Genomic DNA, 20,589 nt, shown 5'->3' on the forward strand with positions numbered 1-20,589 from the left:
AGAGCTCCAGTCCCCCTTTCGAATCATGAGCCCCAGCTGCAACCCTGCCCCGAGATCCCATGAGACACCCCACAATCCTTCTGATAAACTCCTTCTTTGCTTACGCTGGTTCCCACTGGATTTCTGTCCCTTACAAACAAAACAGCCCCTACTAAGTCCCCGGATCCGTTTCTGGAGTCTATTCCATGTCACTGATTCATCTGTCCATCCCCATGCCAGTGCCAAGTGTGGTTTAATTACTTACCTTCTATTTTAATATCTGATAGGACAAGTTCCCTGATTGTTGGGTTTTCTCCTGCAGGTTATTCTCACACATTTATTCATGTTGTCAAATTCCTAAAAAAAATTGCATAGGAATTTTGATTTGAATAACCTTGCCTTTATACATTAATCTAGGAGAAATTAAAACCATTGCCCCGTTGAGACTCCCTAGCCAAGGATAAGTTGGCTGCACTCAAGTATTTCTATGATCTCCATTAGAGTTTTACAGCTGTTTTCGTACACATCTTACACATTTCCTAAGTTCATTCTCAGGGGTCTTAGGTACTGGTTGCTATTGAGCATCCTCTTGTTTCTTTCTGCAGTCTGGGGATAGGGCCTGCGGTAGACACCTCTGATGCCCTACATCACATCCCCCTGACTGCTTCCTATTTCAGCCACAGCAGAGGGGGTAGTGCCACGTGAGCTCGGGCAGGTCCTCCTGCTGACAGCATCCCACCTCCAGCATGAGCCAGCACCGCTAGGAGCTGCCTGGTCAGCCAAGTACAGCCCAGACCTGCCGAGGAGTGAACCCACAGGGAACAGGAGCTGTGGGGCAATGCTCCAGCCACCCCTCCTTTAGGTTGGTAGCTCAGGAGATGCTGGGGAGTCCCATAGCCCAAAGCTCCTTGAGCATGCAACAACCCCGGTGATGCATCCCTACTGGTCTCTGGTTCCTGCCCCACTCCCCCTGTCTTCCCTCCTTCTTTCTAGAACCAGTTCCCAAGAAAACTCCCTCCCTCAAGCCTTTCTCTCAGGGAGAGACCCTTCTGCAAGAGACTCAAACCAAGACAGGCCTCCTGGGGGATTCTAACTCATGTGAGACAATGGAGTTTTCTAGGAGAATCACTCGAGCTGGTTGGTTTCCCTGCTGCCAAGAAACATCACAGCACCTTCACGCAGCATTGAACAGAGCTGGGAGTAGGCTGCCCTGTGTCTCTTCAGGTGAGAGTGATCCCGAGGGATAGTCCTCTCAGGGGACACAACGAGGGGCAGGAAAGGCTAACTTGGACATGGTTTCCTCTCCTCTGACTCTCCTTCCCAGCATGCACATGTGCGCGCGCACACACACACACACACACACACACACACAGACAAACATAAACAGACATGCACACATACAGACATGCAGAGACACACATATACACACAAACATACATGCACACAGACACAAACATATACACATACATAAACATATACACAAACATACATACACAGAGAGACACACAGACACAAACATAAATACCTACACACAGATACACACACACACAAACACACACGTCAATCTGTAACCCAAATATTCCTGAGTTTTCTAGCCTTTGGTGCCTTACCAGTCTCTTTAATACCTCTGACAAGCCTGTAACTCCACAACCCTGGAACCCTCCCTGGTCTGCCTCCCCCAAATCCAGGCCACAGCCCCTCTCTTTATTCCCCAAAGCAAGGTTAGCTTGAGGCAATAAAGAGGAAGGTAAGACAATGGCTGGAGAGGGACCAGGAGGTCAGGTGGGGAATTTTTGATGGGGAAGTCTTTGAACATGGAGAGAATCCATGGAGGGGGAGAGGATGAAAATACAGGAGAAAAGCGACAATCACTGGAGTGATTTAGGGAAATATAGAGCAATGGCAGGGCTTTTTATTGGGGAGGATACTACATAGATGGGATTATATTGTATATATTATTTTGCAGCCTGGATTCTTTTACTTAATTTCCTAAAGACCTGAAGCATGAACTCCCACTTCCAACTATCCCCACAAATTTGCATCATACATTCCAGGCTCAACATTCTGCGGGACTTCCCTGGTGGCACAGTGGTTAAGACGTCGTGCTCCCAGTGCAGGGGGCCCGGGTTCGATCCCTGGTCAGGGAACTAGATCCCACATGCATGCCGCAACTAAGACTTCATATGCCACAACTAAGGAGCGCACGAGCCACAACTAAGGAGCCCACGTGATGCAACTAAGAGCCGGCGCAACCAAATAAATAAATTAATTAAATTTAAAACAAAAAAACATCCTGGGAGAGAGGGTCCAGTGGGCAAAGTCTAAAGTACAAGCCCACCCCAGGTACACCAGGGAGCCGAGAGGGAGAATATTGTCCCCCTTGGGCTACTTATGGCCTCAAGTATGCACATAATGGGGGATTCCCTAAAACAGATGACAAATGTTTACTACAATATCCTGCTTCTCTGTTGGGTTGCTTCTTTTTCTTGTTATTGTAGGAGTTCTTTATACGCTGGATATTAATTGCTTGTTATAAATGTTGCAAATATTTCATCCAAGTCTATTGCTTGTTTCTAATTTTAGTGAAGTCAAATCTGCCCATCTTTTCTGGAGAAGCAAAACATCTTTTCCCCCATATTGCACTTGTAAAAAATCTATTATGGCCCATATTTTCATTAATTCATATCTGCAGACCTGCATTTTCTAATTCAGCTGAGGTGAATAAAATATGTACAAAAGCTGAGAGAATAGTATGATGAACACCCATGTACCATCACTCGCTTCAACAATTATCAACATATGACCGGTTTTGTTTCTTCTACACCCATCCCAACCTGTCCCCCTGGCCCTGCTGAATTATTTCAGAGCACATCCCAGACATGTAATTTCACCTGTAAATATTTCAGCATGCATCTCTAAAATACAGAATCTTCTGTTTTTAACTTAACCATAATACATACTATATACCAAAAATAACTGACAATAATGCCTTATCCAGGTAATATTCAGAATTACCTGATATTCACATAATGTCTTTTTACAATTGGTCTGTTCAAATCAGGAGCCAACGTCCCCATGTTGCACATACAGGATATGCCTCTTAAGGCTCTTTTAATCTATAACAATCCCCCCTCCCTCTTTTTTTTCCCCTTGTCATTTATTTGTTGAAGAAACTGGAAATTGGCTCTGTAAAATCTTCCCCCTTTTGGATTTGACAGAATGCACACCTGTGTGCGTGCTCCCCTCCCCACTAAATTTCCTGTAAACTAGTAGTTAGCGCTAGAAGCTTAATTAGATTCAAGTTCAAGGTTCTCTGAGAAAAGTCGTTCTCAGGTGATGCTGTGTAGTCCCTATGGCATCAAAATGGGAGCTACATAATGTCTGCAATGTTTTTAAATTGACCTTCTCCTTTCTAATCATTTTATTCTTATTTCTCGCTCTGGATCGACCTCCAGAAGTAGTCCAGGCGATGATTCACCTCCTTTTCTGGGTCCTATTTCTCATCTCTCCCCATTAAGAATCCCAGCAGAGTGGAGGTTGAGATGTGCATGAACGTTTTTCCTTCTGTACCAAAGATAAGGTGTGAGCTTCTCTCACTCACAGTTCTCAGCTTCAGTCTATTCAAGGTCCTCTCAGTGATGCCCCCTTTCACCCTGCTCACGTCCTAGTCTCCTCCCTTCCTTAAAGCAACCGCTTGAATGGGGTAGACGTGTCCTTGAAAATGTATGGATCCTTGAAATGTACGTAGTGCTACTGTGTGTGTAGGCTATTGATTTTTTTTTTTTTTTTTTTTTTTTTTGCGGTACGTGGGCCTCTCACTGTTGTGGCCTCTCCCGTTGCGGAGCACAGGCTCCGGATGCACAGGCTCCGCGGCATGTGGGATCTTCCCAGACCGGGGCAGGAACCCGTGTCCCCTGCATCGGCAGGCGGACTCTCAACCACTGCGCCACCAGGGAAGCCCTAGGCTATTGATTTTTACCAGTGTTCTTGAGTTCCAGGCAGTATTCTATTTTTTAGTTTTTTCATTCAATGCTGATTTTAGGTGTCTCTTATTATTGTATGGACATGTAGTCACTGGGGTTTTTTTCTGTGCAATATGCTTTAAACTTTTTTTCCCAGCTTTGTTGAAGTACGATTGACAAATAAAAATTGTATGTTTTTAGATTGTACAATGTGATTTTTTTAAGGTATACAACATGGTGATTTAATCATATACATTGTAAAATGGTTCCCATGATCAAGTAAATTAACATATCCATCACCTCACATGGTTACCAATTTTTTGGTGTGAGAACAATTAAGATTTACTCTCTTAGCAAATTTCAAGTATACAATATGTTATTGCTAACTATAGTCACCACGCTGTACATTAGATCCCCAGAACTTATTCATCTTATGACTGAAACTTTGTATCCCTTGACCAACATCTCAGCATTTCTGCCACCTCCACCCCCAGCCCCTGGCAACCACTATTCTACTCTCTGGTTCTATGAGTTTGACTTTTTTAGATTCCACATATAAGTGAGATCATACAGGTTTTGTCTTTCTGGGACTGGCTTATGTCACTTAGCATAAACAATGTCCTCATGGTTCATCCATGTTGTCACAAATGGCAGGATGAGGATTTCCTTCTTTTAGGGCTAAATAATATTCCATTGTGTGTGTGTGTGTGTGTGTGTGTGTGTGTGTGTGTGTGTATATATATATATATATATAAAATTTTCTTTATCCATTCATCCATCAACAGACACTTGGATTGTTTCCGTATCTTGGCTATTATAAATAATGTTGCAAGGAACATGAGGATGCAGGTATCTCTTCAAGATACTGATTTCATTTCCTTTGGTTATATACCCAAAAGTGGGATTGCTGGATCATATGGTAGTTCTAGTTCTAATTTTTTGAGGACCCTCCATGCTCTTTTCCATAGTGGCTGCACCATAATTGCTGTCCCTAAATGCTGGACCGTAGCCCTTCAGGCACAAGCACCACATTATACTAACAGCGGGCACCTAGGTCGCCTCTAGTTCCTGCTACCCAAACAGCACTGCCGTGAACATCTCCACAGTGTCCCAGTGAGAGAATTTCTCTGGTATGTATACCCAGAAGTAGGACTGCAGGAATCGTGGTATACATGCACTTTTAATTCCACAAAATACCTTGCGGAATGGCTATTCCAATTTATGCTCCCATCAGCGTGCATAGAAGTTTCCCATTTCCCCCACATCCTTGCCAGCACTTGACTTTTCCTCTCTCATTTTTGTCAACTGAATGGGTGTAAAGGGATGGTTCACTGATGTTTGTTTTAAGTTGCATTTCTCTCCCTACTAGTGATTATAAGCATGTCTTCATATGCACATTGGACCCCTGGGGTTCCTCTTCTGTGAACTGCTGTTTATATCCTTGGCTACTTCCCTAGTAGATTTCCTATCTATTTCTTCGTCTCTGGGCTCCTTTGGTGCTGAATGTCTTCTGTTTGTCCCTCCACATCCACTGTCTACCCTTCTCCATGTCATTCTGTGGCCTCAGAGGCTGAGCTGTATGGCTGCATCAAAGTGTTCCCTTGCCATCTGGCTTCAAGCCCTGGAAGGAGATCAGAGGGAGGAAGAGGAGGGAAATGAAGATACTGACTCCCCAGCTCCCTCCCTGCTGGGTAGCTGTGGGCTAACTGCCTTCTGCAACCACAAGTCACAGACTGAAAAAGTCACGGCTCCCGGAGGCCCTCTCCATGCAGCTTTCTCTTTCTCTGGGCTCCTGAAGGTGCCACCAGCTCCCCACTGTTGGGATACCTGGGTCCCTGCCCTATTTCTCGCGGCTTCCTTAATCCTGCTTACAGGATTTTGTAAATCATCTCTTTATTAAAACACCTTCCCATTACCCATTTCATATATGCCATCTGTTTCTTGCTGGGAGCCTAACTGATACATTGTCACTGAGCTGAAACTTTTAATTTGCACACTGTCAATTTCACTGATTGTGTGTGTGTGTGTGTGTGTGTGTGTGTGTGTGTGTGTGTGTGTGTTATGGTATGTGCTTTGGGGTTCTTATTTTTGAAGCCCTTCTGTACTCATAGGTAAAAGATTTTCCTTCCTTTTCTCCCATTATTTTTGTAATTTTACCTTTTATATTAAGTCTTGAATCTATCCAGCATCCACCTTTGCATGTGTTGTTGGCTATCAATTTTTTTTTCTTAATATGGAGAGCCACTTTTCCCAATAATGTCTTTCCTCCACCAACTTGAGATGCCTCCCTTATTATATATTAAGTTCCCATTTATGCATAGTTCTGTCTCCAAGCCCCCTGTTCCATACCATTGGTCTATTTGTCTGTTCTGTAAAATTACCGTACTGTCTTTATGAATATGGCTTTGCAATATATTCTAATGCCTGGTAAATCTGGTTTCCCTTTCTTTCAATTTTTACTCTTTTTTTCCCCAAATTGACTTTTATCATTTTTTAAAGATTGTTGAGTTGCTTTCAAAAATCCAGCTGAAACTTGTATTTTTATCACATTGAATTCCTATATGAATTTGGCAAGGATTGTAATTTTGTTCTTGTATATTCTTTATATGTCACTGTGATGATAGGTAACAGATACACCTCCTAAATCCTCTTATTAGGTCTAATTGTTTATTGATATTGATTTTCCATGTGAACAATCATATTGTTTTACCTCTTCCCTTCATAGATATACTTTTCTCTCTTTCTCTTCTCACCTTCCTCTTGCCTAGAATGTGTCACAGCTGGAGTGGGGCAGTCATCTTGGAACAGGTGATAGAATTCATATGCTGAGAACAGTAGAGCAACAATACAGAAGCAGCCAAGGTCCTAAAAGATTTTATCATAAATAGGTGTGGAGCTTTTGCCAAGTGCTTTTTCTGCATCATGTAATCTTTTCTTTTGTGCTCCATTAATGTAGTCTTCTGTACTCCCTGTGTCTATCTTATGAATAGATTTTTCTGTTGTTAAAGCATCTTTGAGTTCTTACTCAAGGCATAGATGTTACTTGAACATGTTATCTCTCTTAATACACCATTTAATTGGGCTAGTTAATTTTTTATATAGGAATCTTACATTTTTTGGTCATTATAGCGAAAATACTCTATTTGAAATTTGTTAAAACTTGCCTTATGGGGGCTTCCCTGGTGGCGCAGTGGTTAAGAATCCGCCTGCCAATGCAGGGGACACGGGTTCGAGCCCTGGTCCAGGAAGATCCCACATGCCGCGAAGCAACTAAGCCCATGCGCCACAACTACTGAGCCCGTGCTCTAGAGCCTGCGAGCCACAACTACTGAGCCTGCGTGCCGCAACTACTGAAGCCCACAAGCCTAGAGCCCGCACTCCGCAACAAGAGAAGCCACCGCAATCAGAAGCCCACGCACCGCAATGAAGAGTAGCCCCCGTTGACCGCAACTAGAGAAAGCCCGCGTGCAGCAACGAAGACCCAACACAGCCAAAAATAAAAATAAAATAAATAAATTTATTTTTTTAAAAAACCTGCCTTATGGCCCAGTATTTGCTCAATTTTTAAAAAAATGTACCAGTATACTTGAAAAGAATGAGTATTCTGTAGCTGGTGAGTGCACTATACTAAATGTGTCCATTGGATCATTATACTTCAACCTGGCATTCAAAACATCTGTATACTTAGTGATTTTTCAGTCTGCTTGATACATCAATTACCGACAGAGGTGCATTACAATCTCCTACTATGAATATAGATTTGTCTTTTTGTACTTCCAGATTTTTTATTTCATGTATTTTGTGGCCATGTTATTCTGTGCACATATATTTAACACTGGTGTATCTTCCTGTTGAACTAAACCTTTTATCATTAGGAAGCGACCCACTTTATCTCGAATAATAATTTTTGTTATAAAGTGTACTTTATAAGAAAATTATCTGGGGACTTCTTTGGTGGTCCGGTGGTTAAGACTCCACGCTCCCAATGTAGGGGTCCTGGGTTCGATCCCTGGTCAAGGAACTAGATCCCACATGCATGCCACAACTAAGACCTGGCACAACCAAATAAATTAATTTTTAAAAATAAGATAATTATTTGGTTAGAATTTTCCTAACATATCTTTCTCATACTTTCGCTTTCAACCTCTCTCTTTAGATGTGTCTCTTGGGCATGTGGTTGGACTTTACCTTTCATTCTGTCTGTAAGTTCATGTCTTTTAAAAACATAATTTAGGGAATTCCCTGGCAGTCCAGTGGTTAGGACTTGGTGCTTTCACTGTAGTGACCCGAGGTTCAATCCCTGGTCAGGGAACTAAGATTCCCGCAAGCCGCACGGTGCAGCCAAAATAAATAAATAAAGAGGTAGATAGATGGATAGATGACAGATTATTTAGTCTTTTGTATTTAATATAATCATCAACATATTGGGATTCATAACTCTTTATTTTGATTTTTCTTATCTACCTGTGCTGTTTTTCTCTCCTTTCCTGCCACCCTTTAGATTGTTTTTTCTTCATTTTTTCCCCTTTATAAATTTGGAAGTTAAAAGCTCTGTTTCTAAGGGATTAACCTAAAAATTACAACAATGGTAGGAGAAACTGTCTGTACTCTGCTGTTTCAAATCAGAGTGTTACATAATTATATCCTCTATATCTGTTCTTCTGTAACCTTTTTCCTTTCTAAAATCATGTACCTGTATTTCCTTTATTCTCCTTCATATTTGTTATTTACCTTTTCCAAGAATCAGATTTTGTTTTTACTGATGATATCTACATTTTTATTTTCTAGTGCATTAAGTTTTGCTTTTTTCAAGTGTCTTAAGTTAAAAATAAGCTTATTTCCATTCAGCCTTTCCTATTTTTTTAATAAATGTGCTTAAGGCTATATACTTTTCCTCTGGGGAATTGCTTTATACGGTCGCACAATGTCAGTCTGTAGTGTTCTCCTTGCTCACTTCTAAACCACTTGACTGTTTCATTTTTATTTTTTTTAAACTCAAGTTATCTAGAAAGATGGTGAGTCATGTATACGTTGATAGATCTTTTTTAGCTATACTTTTGTGTTTATTTCTAACTTGATTTTATTGTGGTCAGAGCACCGATCCTTTTTAGAATTAGTGGAGGTCTCATCTGTGGGTTAATTTGCCCATTTTGGTTGATAAACCCATAAGCGTCCATAAAGTCTTCATCTGTTTGTCCTGTTAACTCCCATCTGGGTTGTGGATTCTATTTGCTGTGGTTTTCTCTTCCATGGTATTGGTTTTCCTCCCATGTTGGTGATTCTGGGTTGTGGGTTCACCTTTGCATTTGTTGTATTTGTTCCCTAACTGTGGGTGCTGCTTCTGTTCACACTGGGGTGGTTCTGTTCCTGGGGGCATGGCTGGAGGTAGGATGATTCCAGTGAAACCAAGCAGGACCCTGCGGGGACCTCCCAGGTACAAAAGCCCCTCCATGTCCCCCGTCTCTTGTTTATAAAAAAAAATAATAAAAAAATGCTGTACTCTCCCAAGCCTCCCCTGAGTCACAAAAAAACAAGCTTGAGAAGTTAATGATTAGGACAATAGAATCACAGAATCTTTAGTTCCTCCCTGAAGGACATAGACAATAGTGTCTGAGGCACACTCCTGAGTTGTTTTGCAGATACTAAAACCACCACCAAATGGAAAAAGTTAACTGCACAATGACCAGACTGTAGTCATGACACAAGCTGCTCCACCTTGTACGATTCAAGGACTGGCCTCAAGGAAATGGGAACAAACCGACCCTGGAACTGAAGACTAACTATACTTGAAACAATCAAGATGATGCTGATCAGACCTCCGCATGACCAATTTCAAGGCGATTATCAGAGCTCACTGTGCTGTTCTGCATGTAGCCCCCTGCCCTGCCTATGTACCCATGACACTCCCCTTTAAAAGCCCGTGCGCCCTGATCAGCAAGGGGAAGTTGGTTCTTTGACACATGAGTCCACCTCCTCCCCAGGACTGCCAGCTTCCTCAGTAAAGCTATATTTCCTTTTACCCAGCACTTGTCTCTCAGGATTGGACCCTTGAGAGACGAGCAGTCCAAACTGAGTTCAGTAACATCAGTAACGAATGCCGCTTTACAGCTGAGACTCAGGGAGCAGAATAACTTGCCCTAACTCACATACCTGTAAATAACAAATCCAGGCCACCTGGCCCAAAGCCCAGACAGTTCTCAGGATGACCCGCTGCCTGCCCAAGGCTATCTAGTGCCAACCAGCCCAATCCCAATTCCTAATCCCCAACAACAAGACAACTCAGAATATTTCATATATTTCTCTTCTTTTTACTCTAAAAAACAAGTTGACAATAATAACCTGCAAACCACAGAAAGTGGCATGGGTTTCAATCTCTTCGCCCCTCCAAACATCAGTCTACATTCCTCAGACACTACCCTTCCCTCTAAATCTTAGATGAAAATCCAGAAGCCCCCAGATAGGAGGGTCCCCAAACCAGGAGCCCTATTGGCAGGTAAAGGCATTGAGGAAATAAATTAGGGGGAGAGGAGGCTGCTAGTTTTCGCTGTCCCTGTCCCGCTGTGTCTCGCAGACCCACCGGTAGGGCCTCTGACAGACGTCATCGTTCCAGCGGCCGTCGTCCGTGAAGTGGGCACAGTCCTCACCTCCTCCGAGCCCGTGCCCATACCAGTCGTCCGGCTGCTCTGGTCTCCAGTTCCTAAAGAGACCAGATGGATGCAGGCCCGAGGGGCCCAGACCCTCAGACAAGCCGAGCAGCCCCTGGCGCCCTGGGACCCGCCAGGCTGGGACGCAGGCCAGGCTGGGGCACAGGCGGAGGGCAGAGCTGTGGGGCGCACACACTCACTTGAAGCCCGACTCATAGTCTGTCCCGTCCACCCATTTCCAGGGCCCGTTTTGGTCAGTGAGGCCCATCCAGGTGTTCACAGGGCCCATGTGGTGCTGGATAAATTTCTGGGGAGGGAGGAGGGGCTGGTGATCTCTCCTTAGACCTGCCAGCCTCCCAGCCGAGCCCCGCCTGGCCCTCACCTGCTCCTCCCAGGAGCCCACCACCACCAGGTGGGCGTCCTCCAGCTGGCAGTACTTCTCAGCCTCGGGCCAGGGCTTCCCCGAGCGAGAGAACCAGTAGCATTTGCCTTCAAAGTCCACCCAGTTCACCGGGCAGCAGGTCCTTTCAGAGCCTGGGGGGGTGGGGGGTGGGGGCGGGGGCAGGCAGAGGGAGGGTGAGGGGCTGAGGGGAAGTGGGCAGGAAAGCGGGGCTGGGCAGCACCCACCCCCTCACCGTTGCCCTGGAGGACGGCCATCTGACAGCTCAGGCTTCGCAGGTCAGACACAAACTGCTTCACGTGGAGCAGCAAGCTGGAGTGATCTGGGGAGACGGAGGGCAGAGGGGGAGGGGAATGAGTGAGGGAGGGGACTGGGAAGGCTCTGTCGTCTGCGTGCTGGGGCGTGAAGATGGATCACAGATGCTCCTGCCGTAAGGCCCCTTGGTTTGGCCTGAGAGACCCCTGTATCCTGCATGCGGAAGCGCGCGAACGCACGCTCCCTCGCTGACCTTCACTCAGGTCCTGCTGCTGTTTCTCCAGTTGGGACTCCAGGGACTTCATCTTTCTGCCCACATTTCCTCCTAGAGGAGAGACTTGCTCAGTGTCCCAATGTCCCTACGTTCCCAGCCCCCCCAGCCCCAGCCCTCCTCACCCTGGACGCTCAGGGCCTTGACCTTGGCCTCCGTGCTCACTGTGAGGTTGCTGAACGTTTCTCTCAGGGCCCGCAGCTCCTCCTGCAGCTTGGAGTCTGGGCAGAAGAGGGTGTGGATAGGACAAAATTAGGAGGTTGTGTCAACCATCACAGCAGCCAGCACGTCCCCTACCCACCCACCCTCAACATTGCTCCCTTCCCAGCCCACCCCCAGGGAACCCACTCTGGGATCCGATCACACAGACGACCACCAGCAGCAGGAGGCTAAGGCCGATGGAGATCAGGATGAGGCTGGGTCCGGAGCAGAGACGCCGAAAGAGTGAGTGGGGAGGAGGCGGCCCTGCAAGAGGAGAGGGCATCAGGAGCCTGGGGCAGCTCTGGGGTCCTAGAAGGAGGGCAGTCTGAGCCTCCTCTAGCCGACTAGGAGGAACGTTATACATGAAGAAGTTTGGGCGGTGGGCGGCCCGGAGAAGCCTGAGGCAACCGGAGGTGGGGAGGGGCGCGAAGCTTTGACCCGCCGGAGCCCTACCCAGGCCCTGGGCCTTTGCTGACACCTGCTGGCCTGGCTGAGTCACTGCAGCCTCAGAACTCAGAGCCTGGAGGATGGACGGAGTTTGCGAGCTGGAGGAGACTGGGGGCGGGGGGGGGGGCGGGTGGCGCCTTGCAGGTGGGGCAAGAGCAGTGGATTTCTTGGTCACCCCTCGAATCCCACTCCTCTTTGGCTGCGCACAGGGAAAGAGGCGGAGTAGCCAGACTTCAGGTCCCTCAAGTTGCTCCCACCCGGGAGCCCTGTCCCAGTGAGCTGGAATATGGGGGCTTCCCCTCCATTTTTGCCGGCAGTCCCTTCCCCCATCGAAGGTCGCTGCCCGCTCCCATCCACCAAGAACTTCATCCTGGCTCAGCCGAAGCAACATCCCTGCTCGCAGGAGAAAGAAAGGGGGCTTGCTTTTTTTTTTTTTTTTTTTTTTTTTTTTTTTTTTTTGCGGTACGCGGGCCTCTTACTGTTGTGGCCTCTCCCGTTGCGGAGCACAGGCTCCGGACGCGCAGGCTCAGCGGCTATGGCTCACGGGCCTAGCCGCTCCGCGGCACGTGGGATCTTCCCGGACCGGGGCACGAACCCGCGTCCCCTGCATCAGCAGGCGGACTCTCAACCACTGCGCCACCAGGGAAGCCCGGGGCTTGCTTTTTGATGTAAGAGAGCCTCATCCTCCCCCAATCAGAGATCCCTCAGAGCCATCCCAGAAATCTTCCCCTTGACCAAACTGATCCCTGACACCCATGCACTCACACACACTCACACAGTTGGCCAAGGCTCACAGGGTGTTGAAAGAGGAAAGAAGGACGCCTAACTTCTTCCAGTTAGTCCCACGGCCCTGGGCGCCCCCGTCCCCAGGGTCCTGAGAAGTTGGTGACAAGGTGAGGGACAGGAGGGTCATGCAGAAGCCTGGGGGCAGCCGTCACCAAGAAAGGAAATCCAGCCCTACACCCTGCACCTCCCCTAAGAGGGGCGGCTCAGATGCTGTGTCCCTGTGAGTGGGGCAGACCAGGGAGAGTCGGGGTTACAGAAAGAAGCAGGAGCTGAGTGGAGAGAGCGAGAGCCACCTAATGCTCGCCTTTCAGAAATGGGGGGAGGCCTCCCCTCACTTTTTCTGTGCTGATGGTCATTCTCCTCGTTGTCCAGATGCTGAAGATCTTGGTACTCCTTTGTCATGGTAGGGCTGGCTGGACCTGGGACCAGGTCAGGGCTGGGGTTAGGGCTGAGGCTACGGCTGAACAGAGTTGGGGTGTGTGGTCCAGTCCCTTTCTAGGTGATCAGCAGGAGACCTTTTTTCTTGCTCCCATTCCCTCCCAGGCCTGACATCCAAACTCTGTCTTCTACAGTTTTCCCACTCCATCCCCAGCCCTCCCGACATGGGGCCCCTCCATCCCCTCCCCCACCCCACCCCCCAGTTAGTCACCCCCCACAGCCGTTCTTCCCCTTTTACTTGCCGAAGGTCTCAAGGTTGACTCCTGGGTCCCTCGATGCTGCACAGATCCCAGGCTAAGAAACGGGCTGAAGCCTGGAGGATTAGGGTGCGCAGACAGCCCTGGGTGGTGGGAGAGGAGGGGGCAGGGTCCATATGAGGGCCCTGAGCCCTGTGCGTCTGCCTGTCTGTGCGTCTGCGTGTCTATGTGTCCAAACACACCAAACCTGGCATCTCCAGTGCCTGGGACTTTGGACGTAAACAGAGGTAGAACTGGATTTGGAACTCTGGGGTGTGGGGCTGGGAGCGGGGGATGGGTTGCCTCTTCTTTTCTTCCCAGGGGTGGGGAGTCTCCCCGGTCTGTCCCCATTCCTTGTATGCAGTCACCTCACTCATGGCACCGTTTGGGAGGGGGCCAGGCCAGGAGGGGCCAGGGTGCAGTTTGCCGTTTCCCCTCTGCCCCTCCCCCCTTTCACTTCCTGCCTCTGAATTTCCCAGAATTGGTGGTGTCTCCAAATATCCCTGACCGGGATCAGAGGGGCCGATCTCTGCTCTTGCCCAATCCAGGCCTGTGACCCTGGCATCTGAGCCTGGGCCCGGCTTCACTGGGGCTCAGCCGCCAGACTCCCCAGCCTGCGGCTGAATGGCTTTGCTCTCCGGGGGGAGTAAAGTCCTCCCAGCTGCATAGGGGGCGGTGCGGGGAGAGGCAGGAGGCCAGGCTTTTCCCACTCAGCCAGGATTGGTGCCAAAAAACCTCCAGTAATTCCTGTGTGCTTTTCCTTCATTACCTCCTCTCAAGAGCCCCCCGAGCACATCCCTATTCGATTCGCAGATGAGAAAACCGAGACCCTGAATGGTAAGACCTTACCCAGAGTCACACTGCAAGGAACAGCAGAGGGAGGGCTGGGATGTGGGCAGCCGGACTCCAGGACCTGTGTGCTGCCCCCAGAACCAGGTCCCGTCCCGTCACCATAGCTGGGCCCCGGGGTCCCAGAAATGCTAAAAGTGGTCCCTCACAGCCCCAGGGAGAGTTCAGGGAGTGTTGTGTTCAGAGGAGTGTCTGGATTGGAATTATGCTAAATTAGAAATTGGGCAATGTTAAAGACGTTAATAAGTCTCACTTTAGGACCAAATGTGAAGTCACGGGAATCCTAGGTTACAGTTATTTCAGTGAGAAAACTAGACCTGAGTTAGGAGAGTTTACATTACATGAGATATTCAGGAACACGTCCCTTGCATAAAATAAGAAGCCCTGGCTACATCTCCTTTATCCGTGTCTTGAAAAGCCCCACGTTGTTTGCATGCACTGGGACTGTGGCCAGTAATTTTGGTGACTGTTGGGCTGTTAATTTGGCCTTCTCTGATATTATCGCTTACGATCCGGTTTATTCAGGCAAACAAACCTACGATGTTTCGGTCAGAATAATGGTCACCCTTACAAGAGTGGTGATTGGAAGGGAGCTTCTGGGCGATGGAAATGTTCTACTTCTTGAACTGGATGCCAGTTGCTAGGCTGTGTTCAGTTTGTAAAACTGCTGAAAGCTGTACACTTAAGATCTGTGCATTCTTCTGTTTGCATCTTATACAGGAATAAGATGTTCCTGCAAGCTGGTTCTACCCTATAACCATATTCCCAAACCCATTGCTTAGGGAGCAGTACTTGGACCAGTGCCGAAAAATACGCCAAAGCCAACAAGTTTAGGGTGAGAGTCAGAGGTGATAAAACACTGTGAAGAAAGCCAGACAAACAACACGATACACCCGGTGGCTGACTTACAAGCCACCTGTACGATACCAGAGATAATCCTGAGAAACTAAAAAGTAGCTAAAAACAAAACAACAACACATGGCGGTAGATATATGCACCCTGAGAACTCTTTACATTTATCCCTTTAAGAATATATACCTTGGGATTTCCCTGGCGGTCCAGTGGTTAGGACTCCGCACTTCCACAGCAGGGGTCCTGGGTTCGATCCCTGGTCAGGGAACCCACAAGCTGCGCAGCGAGGCCAAAAAACAAAAAAGAATGTATACCTTGAATTATGCAAGGTCTTCAGGGACACAGCCTCGCGTATTCATTTTCTATTGCAGAGTAACAATGCAACCCAAACCTAGTGGCTTGAAATGACACCGATTTATTAGTTCATAGCTCCGTAGGGCAGAAGTCCAAGCTGGCTTCTCTGCTCAGGGTCTGACAAAGCTGAGATTAAGGTGCTGGCAGGACTGTATTCATTTTTGGAGGCAAAGGAGAAGAATCTGCTCCCAAGCTCCTTCAGGTTGCTGACAGAATCCAGTTCCTTGCAGCCGTAGGATTGAGGTCCCCATCTCCTTGCTGGCTGTCGTCTGGGGGCCACCCTCTGTTCCTCGAGGCCACCTGCCTTCCTCATCGCATGGCCCCTCCATCTGCAAAGTCAGCAACAGTGCCTGGAATCTTCCTCAAGGTGCAGATCTCTCTGACTCCCCCTGTGCTTTCAAAGGGGCTCCTGGGATTCGATTAGGCCCACCTGGAGAATCTTCCTGTCCTAAGATCAGCTGTGTACATGACATACACAACAACTTAAGAACAGGAGTCAGAAGTGATGAGACACTGTGAAGAAAGCCAGACAAACAACACGATACACCGGGTGCCGATTGACAAGCCAGACCCCTGTACAGTGTGTGCGGCCATAGGTAAGGATCACTCCCCATAACATAACAATTGTGAGAGAGAGATCTCAGCATGTCCTCAGGTGCTGGGGAGGACAGTATGGAATCTTGGGGGCCACTTTTAGAACTCTGCCTCTTCATGCAAAGCGACGCTGTCCCCTCTGAGTACACTTCACCTTGGGATATGGAGCACGTGCAGAGAGCAATTCAGAGAGGCCAGGCTCCAAACCTGGGAATCCCACCACCAGGCTCCCTAGGGGAGGTCTGTGACGCTGGCCTGAAAGAACAGGAAGGATTTTTATCAGCTGTAATAAGCAAGTGACCCTGGAAAGAGTGGGAGAAATGTCCAGAGTTGTAGCTTGGGCCACCCTGAGGAGGGCCGTCAGTCTCAGGGTGAGGCATCTTGAATGTCATTCAGAAGCACAGAGGTCTCCAAACTGGGGGAGCATGTGCCCCAGGGGTATCGCAAGATCATCCATTAAGAAGGTGGCAAGAGGCGGCAAGGAATGCTTCCCAGAACTTCTGCTGCCAGTGTCCTTGTCCCCACGGTGAGCCACGGCCATCCCCCCTCTGCAGGAAACCCTCCAACACTAGCAGGTCTCAAGATTCTTGTTTTCAAGAATTTCTGTTTTCAAGATTGAGTTTTGTTCAAACAAAGAATTTTGTTTTCAAGAAAAATCTTGTTTTCAAGATTTCCAAGAAAATCTTGCCATGATTGGATAGGACCCCCAGATAAATATTCCAACCTTCAACCTGTTCACTTTTACATCCCTGAAAATGAATCACCATTGGAACAAAAGTTAAGAGAATTAAGACAAGAAACACAAGAACAGAACCAACAGTTCTGGGCAAACCAGAATTTGACTTTTCTAAAGGCTTTGAGATGGGCCACTTCTCAGGAAATCCACATCCAGACTTCTCCAGAGCACTGAGAGCTGTGTCCTAGCCAAGGAAAAACAAAAAGACGAAGAAAGGGAGTTCTGATAGCTGTCTTCTTTTAGGAAAAAGAAGAATTTATTGACTTAAGACTAAAAGCCAAAGGCCTGGAACTGAGAGCTGAATCAGGTCAAAAAGCAACATTGAATGCAGAAGAAATGGCTGACTTTTTTTTTTTTTTTGCGGTACGCGGGCCTCTCACTGCTGTGGCCTCTCCCGTTGCGGAGCACAGGCTCCGGACGCGCGGGCTCAGCGGCCATGGCTCACGGGCCCAGCCGCTCCGCGGTATGTGGGATCCTCCTGGACCGGACACGAACCCGTGTCCCCCGCACCGGCAGGTGGACTCCCAACCACTGCGCCACCAGGGAAGCCCGAAATGGCTGACTTTTACAAGGAATTTTTAAGTAAACATTTTCGGAAGCACATGTATTGTAACAGGGACTGGTACAAGCGTAATTTTGCCATCACCTTCTTCATGGGAAAAGTGGCCCTGGAGAGGATTTGGAACAAGCTTAGACTGAAATAAAAGAAGACCAGCAATGAGGAGCCCACCCTGACCCGCCCACCCTGAACCACCCACCGGTGTCTGAGTTTCCACGAGAAGCAGCTGCTTATAGGAGCTCATTTTATGAGGGCTCTAAAACCTGTGAGTGCAGGGCAGGCTGGGAGGACGCGGGTCCTGGTGCGCTGTGGCCCATGCGGCTCCATCCTGACTGTGGATTCCAGGCTGGCTCTTGGTCACGGAAGTGATGTTAAATAAAACCCAAGCACTGTGGGGAAAAAAAAAAAAAAGAGGGTGTGGCAAGAAAACATTAGAACTTTATTTAGGGAATCCCCTGGAGGTCCAGTGGTTAGGACTCTGGGCTTTCACTGCTGAGGGCCCGGGTTCAATCCCTGGTGGGGAGCTAAAGTCCCTCGAGCTGTGTGGCGTGGCAAAAAAAAAACAAAACCAAAAAACAAAACCAAACACTTTATATATATTTTTATCCCTTTTCTTTAGATTTCTACTTGGGGATGTGTTTTATCATGTGCATAATAGACTTGTACAGTGGTCAATGTGTGTTAGTGATCTACTGCTGTAAAATGATCACTCCAAAACTGAGCAATTTAAAGTGAAGAACAGTTATCATCTTACTCAGTTTCTGAGGGTCAGGAATCTGGGTGCAGCTTAGCGGGTTAGTTCTGGCTCAGAGTCTCTCATGAGAGTGCAGTCAGGATGCATATCCATGCTACAGTCATTTGAAGACTTGACTGAGACTGGAGGATCAGCTTCCAAGATGACTCACTCACAAGACTGGCAAGTTAGTGCTGGCTGTTGGCAGGAGGTCTTAGCTCCTCACCACACGGGCCCCTCCACAGGGCTGCTTGAGTGTCCCTGCAACATGGCAGCTGGCTTCCCCCAGAGCTAATGATCGGAGAGCACCAGGTGGACGCTGCAATTTCTTTTATGACCTAGCCTCAGAAGTAACACTCCATCGTCTCCACAGCATCCTAGTGGCTCCCCAGTGTGGAAAGGAACCACACGAGAGTGTGCATTCCAGGGGGTGAGAATAATCAGGGTCCATCTTGAAGGCTGGCTGCCACAAGATGTATAGAATTATTAGATGAGTGCATGTGCACTGGGGACACACAACCAAAAACACCGTACTGATGTTGGCACCTGAACAGCCAAGTTAAAGACTGACTACAGGGGCCCGTGAAGAGTTGCAGGCAGGGCAGTGGTGAGGTCAGAGCTGTAAGCTGAACAATGGCCTGGCCTCGGGGTGGGTGCTGGGTCAAAGGTGGGTCCCTGAGAGGCAGGGGGCTCTGTCAGGAGGCTGCTGAGTTGGTCTCAGTAAGAAACTGTGAGGCTTGAGGCCAGAGAGGGAAGGTCACAGGGGCAGAACGTTGCAGAAGAATGGAGCTGACCTGGTGGCTGCTGAACACAGAGCAAAGGGGGGGATGGGGGCAAGGGCAGCAGTGCACCTGACCAGGGTCCACAAGGCTCCTGGAGACCACAGAGACTTCTGCTTACACTGAAGGTAGGGTCTTGGGTGCTGCCCCATGATGAGGCCACAGTGGAAAGAAAGCAGACCAGGACGGAGTCCCCCACTGTGGGGGAAGCAGAAGAAAGAGCCCCAGGAAGTGGGGGTGACCTTCAGGGCCAGCTCTGGGGACTCCAAGTGCCAGATTAAAGACGGTCAAGGAGAAAGGGGTCTGGGCCTCCTATCGGAGTGAGTCAGGAAGAGGGAAGTGCTTTTCTGGCAGGTGGAGGCAGGGCCTGGGCAGTTGGGGGACGGAGAAGGGGCTGGTGGGGAGAAGAACGCTGAGAAGGAAGGATGCCGACGGCCAGAGGTCCCCAAGAAGGATGTTAAGGGGGTAGAAAACTAGAGAAGCAGAAAGAACCTAAAGGCTGCTATCAGCCAGATCTGAGTTCACCTTATCTAGGAAGTGGGTTTAATGCCCATCTCAGAGTTACGTCAAGGTTAAATAAGATAATGAGTGGAAAGCCCTTAGAACAGTACCCGGCACGTACCAAGTGCTCTGTGCATGCTACCTATCTTTATTCTTATTATTATCACTAGCAGCACAGCCAAGAGTTGAGTTACCTCCAGGGCCTCTGCATAAGGGGAAAGGGGGAAGGCTGGGTCAGGATAGCAGAGGAGGTCTCTCCCCAAATCCCAGAGGGTGGTGAGCAACTTCCCCGGGGCAGAACTGGGGCCCTGGGGTGTTGTCTGAGTTAAGACAGCCCCCTCCCCTTCTATGGAGGAGACCTGTGTCCTGAGCCCACACCTGCTCACACTTCTCTCTCAGAGCGCTTTTGACCTCGTGTTTGGAGTGGGCCCCAGACCCAGAGGGTTGGGATTCCACCTCGTGCCTCTCAGCACCCTGTGGGCTGCAGAGTTGTGTGCCCAGCAGACCCAGCAGAAGAGGTGACAACAAATGGGCAGAGGGGCACAGAGAAGGCTCTGTGCTGACTTTCCAAAGAGGGTGACCAGTGGTTCCCCAAATCTAGCTGAGGCTGACTTGGGCTTGGGTGGAGATGAGACAGGGGAGGTTAGGGGGCTGCACTAGGGCTGGAGGGCTCAGCGCCAGAAGCAGCGGCAGAGAAAGAGGGGGCTCTGAGCAGGAAGCGGGGGAGCCACTGCACACAAGTTTCAGATGTGAACTGATAAACCCACCCAGGGGCTTCAACATCCCCTCCCTGGTGCTGGGCGAGAACTCGCCTGTGTGGAGGGGCCGCAGCGCCCCGTCTCCCATAGGCACGCCCCGTCTCCCATAGGCACGCCCCATCCTGGCTCTGTCCTCCCCAACCCCACTGTCTTTTGTGCTGGGACAGCCAGGATCCTGTGACCCAGGACCCTCTCTCCTCTTTCCTACTTTTAGAGGGTGAAAATTTTAGAAAACTGTAAAACTCCAAAGGTTTC

At 48.5% G+C, this 20,589-nt stretch overlaps 1 protein-coding gene across 13 annotated transcripts; it reads right to left on the minus strand.

Moving 5' to 3' along the window:
* Nucleotides 1-284: 284 nt before the first annotated feature.
* LOC132414798 (asialoglycoprotein receptor 1) lies at nt 285-13,843 on the minus strand. 13 transcript variants are annotated; one of them, XM_059997696.1, is made up of 10 exons: nt 13,626-13,830; nt 13,239-13,364; nt 11,860-11,976; nt 11,637-11,732; nt 11,494-11,565; nt 11,221-11,307; nt 10,968-11,119; nt 10,786-10,892; nt 10,519-10,638; nt 285-336 (listed from the first exon to the last, which is right to left on the minus strand). In XM_059997696.1, exons 2-10 carry the CDS (start codon nt 13,345-13,347, stop codon nt 321-323), a joined length of 876 nt encoding a protein of 291 aa, XP_059853679.1. In that variant the 5' UTR covers nt 13,348-13,364; nt 13,626-13,830; the 3' UTR covers nt 285-320. The 13 variants fall into 13 exon arrangements, 10 of the variants coding, with proteins under 10 accessions (XP_059853679.1, XP_059853680.1, XP_059853673.1 ...); XM_059997697.1 differs by lacking the exon at nt 285-336 and adding an exon at nt 5,541-5,562; XM_059997690.1 differs by lacking the exon at nt 285-336 and adding an exon at nt 6,689-6,806.
* Between the last annotated feature and the right edge of the window lie 6,746 nt (nt 13,844-20,589).

Source organism: Delphinus delphis, chromosome 19 (assembly GCF_949987515.2).
Source record: "Delphinus delphis chromosome 19, mDelDel1.2, whole genome shotgun sequence".
Taxonomy (NCBI): Eukaryota; Metazoa; Chordata; class Mammalia; order Artiodactyla; family Delphinidae; genus Delphinus; species Delphinus delphis.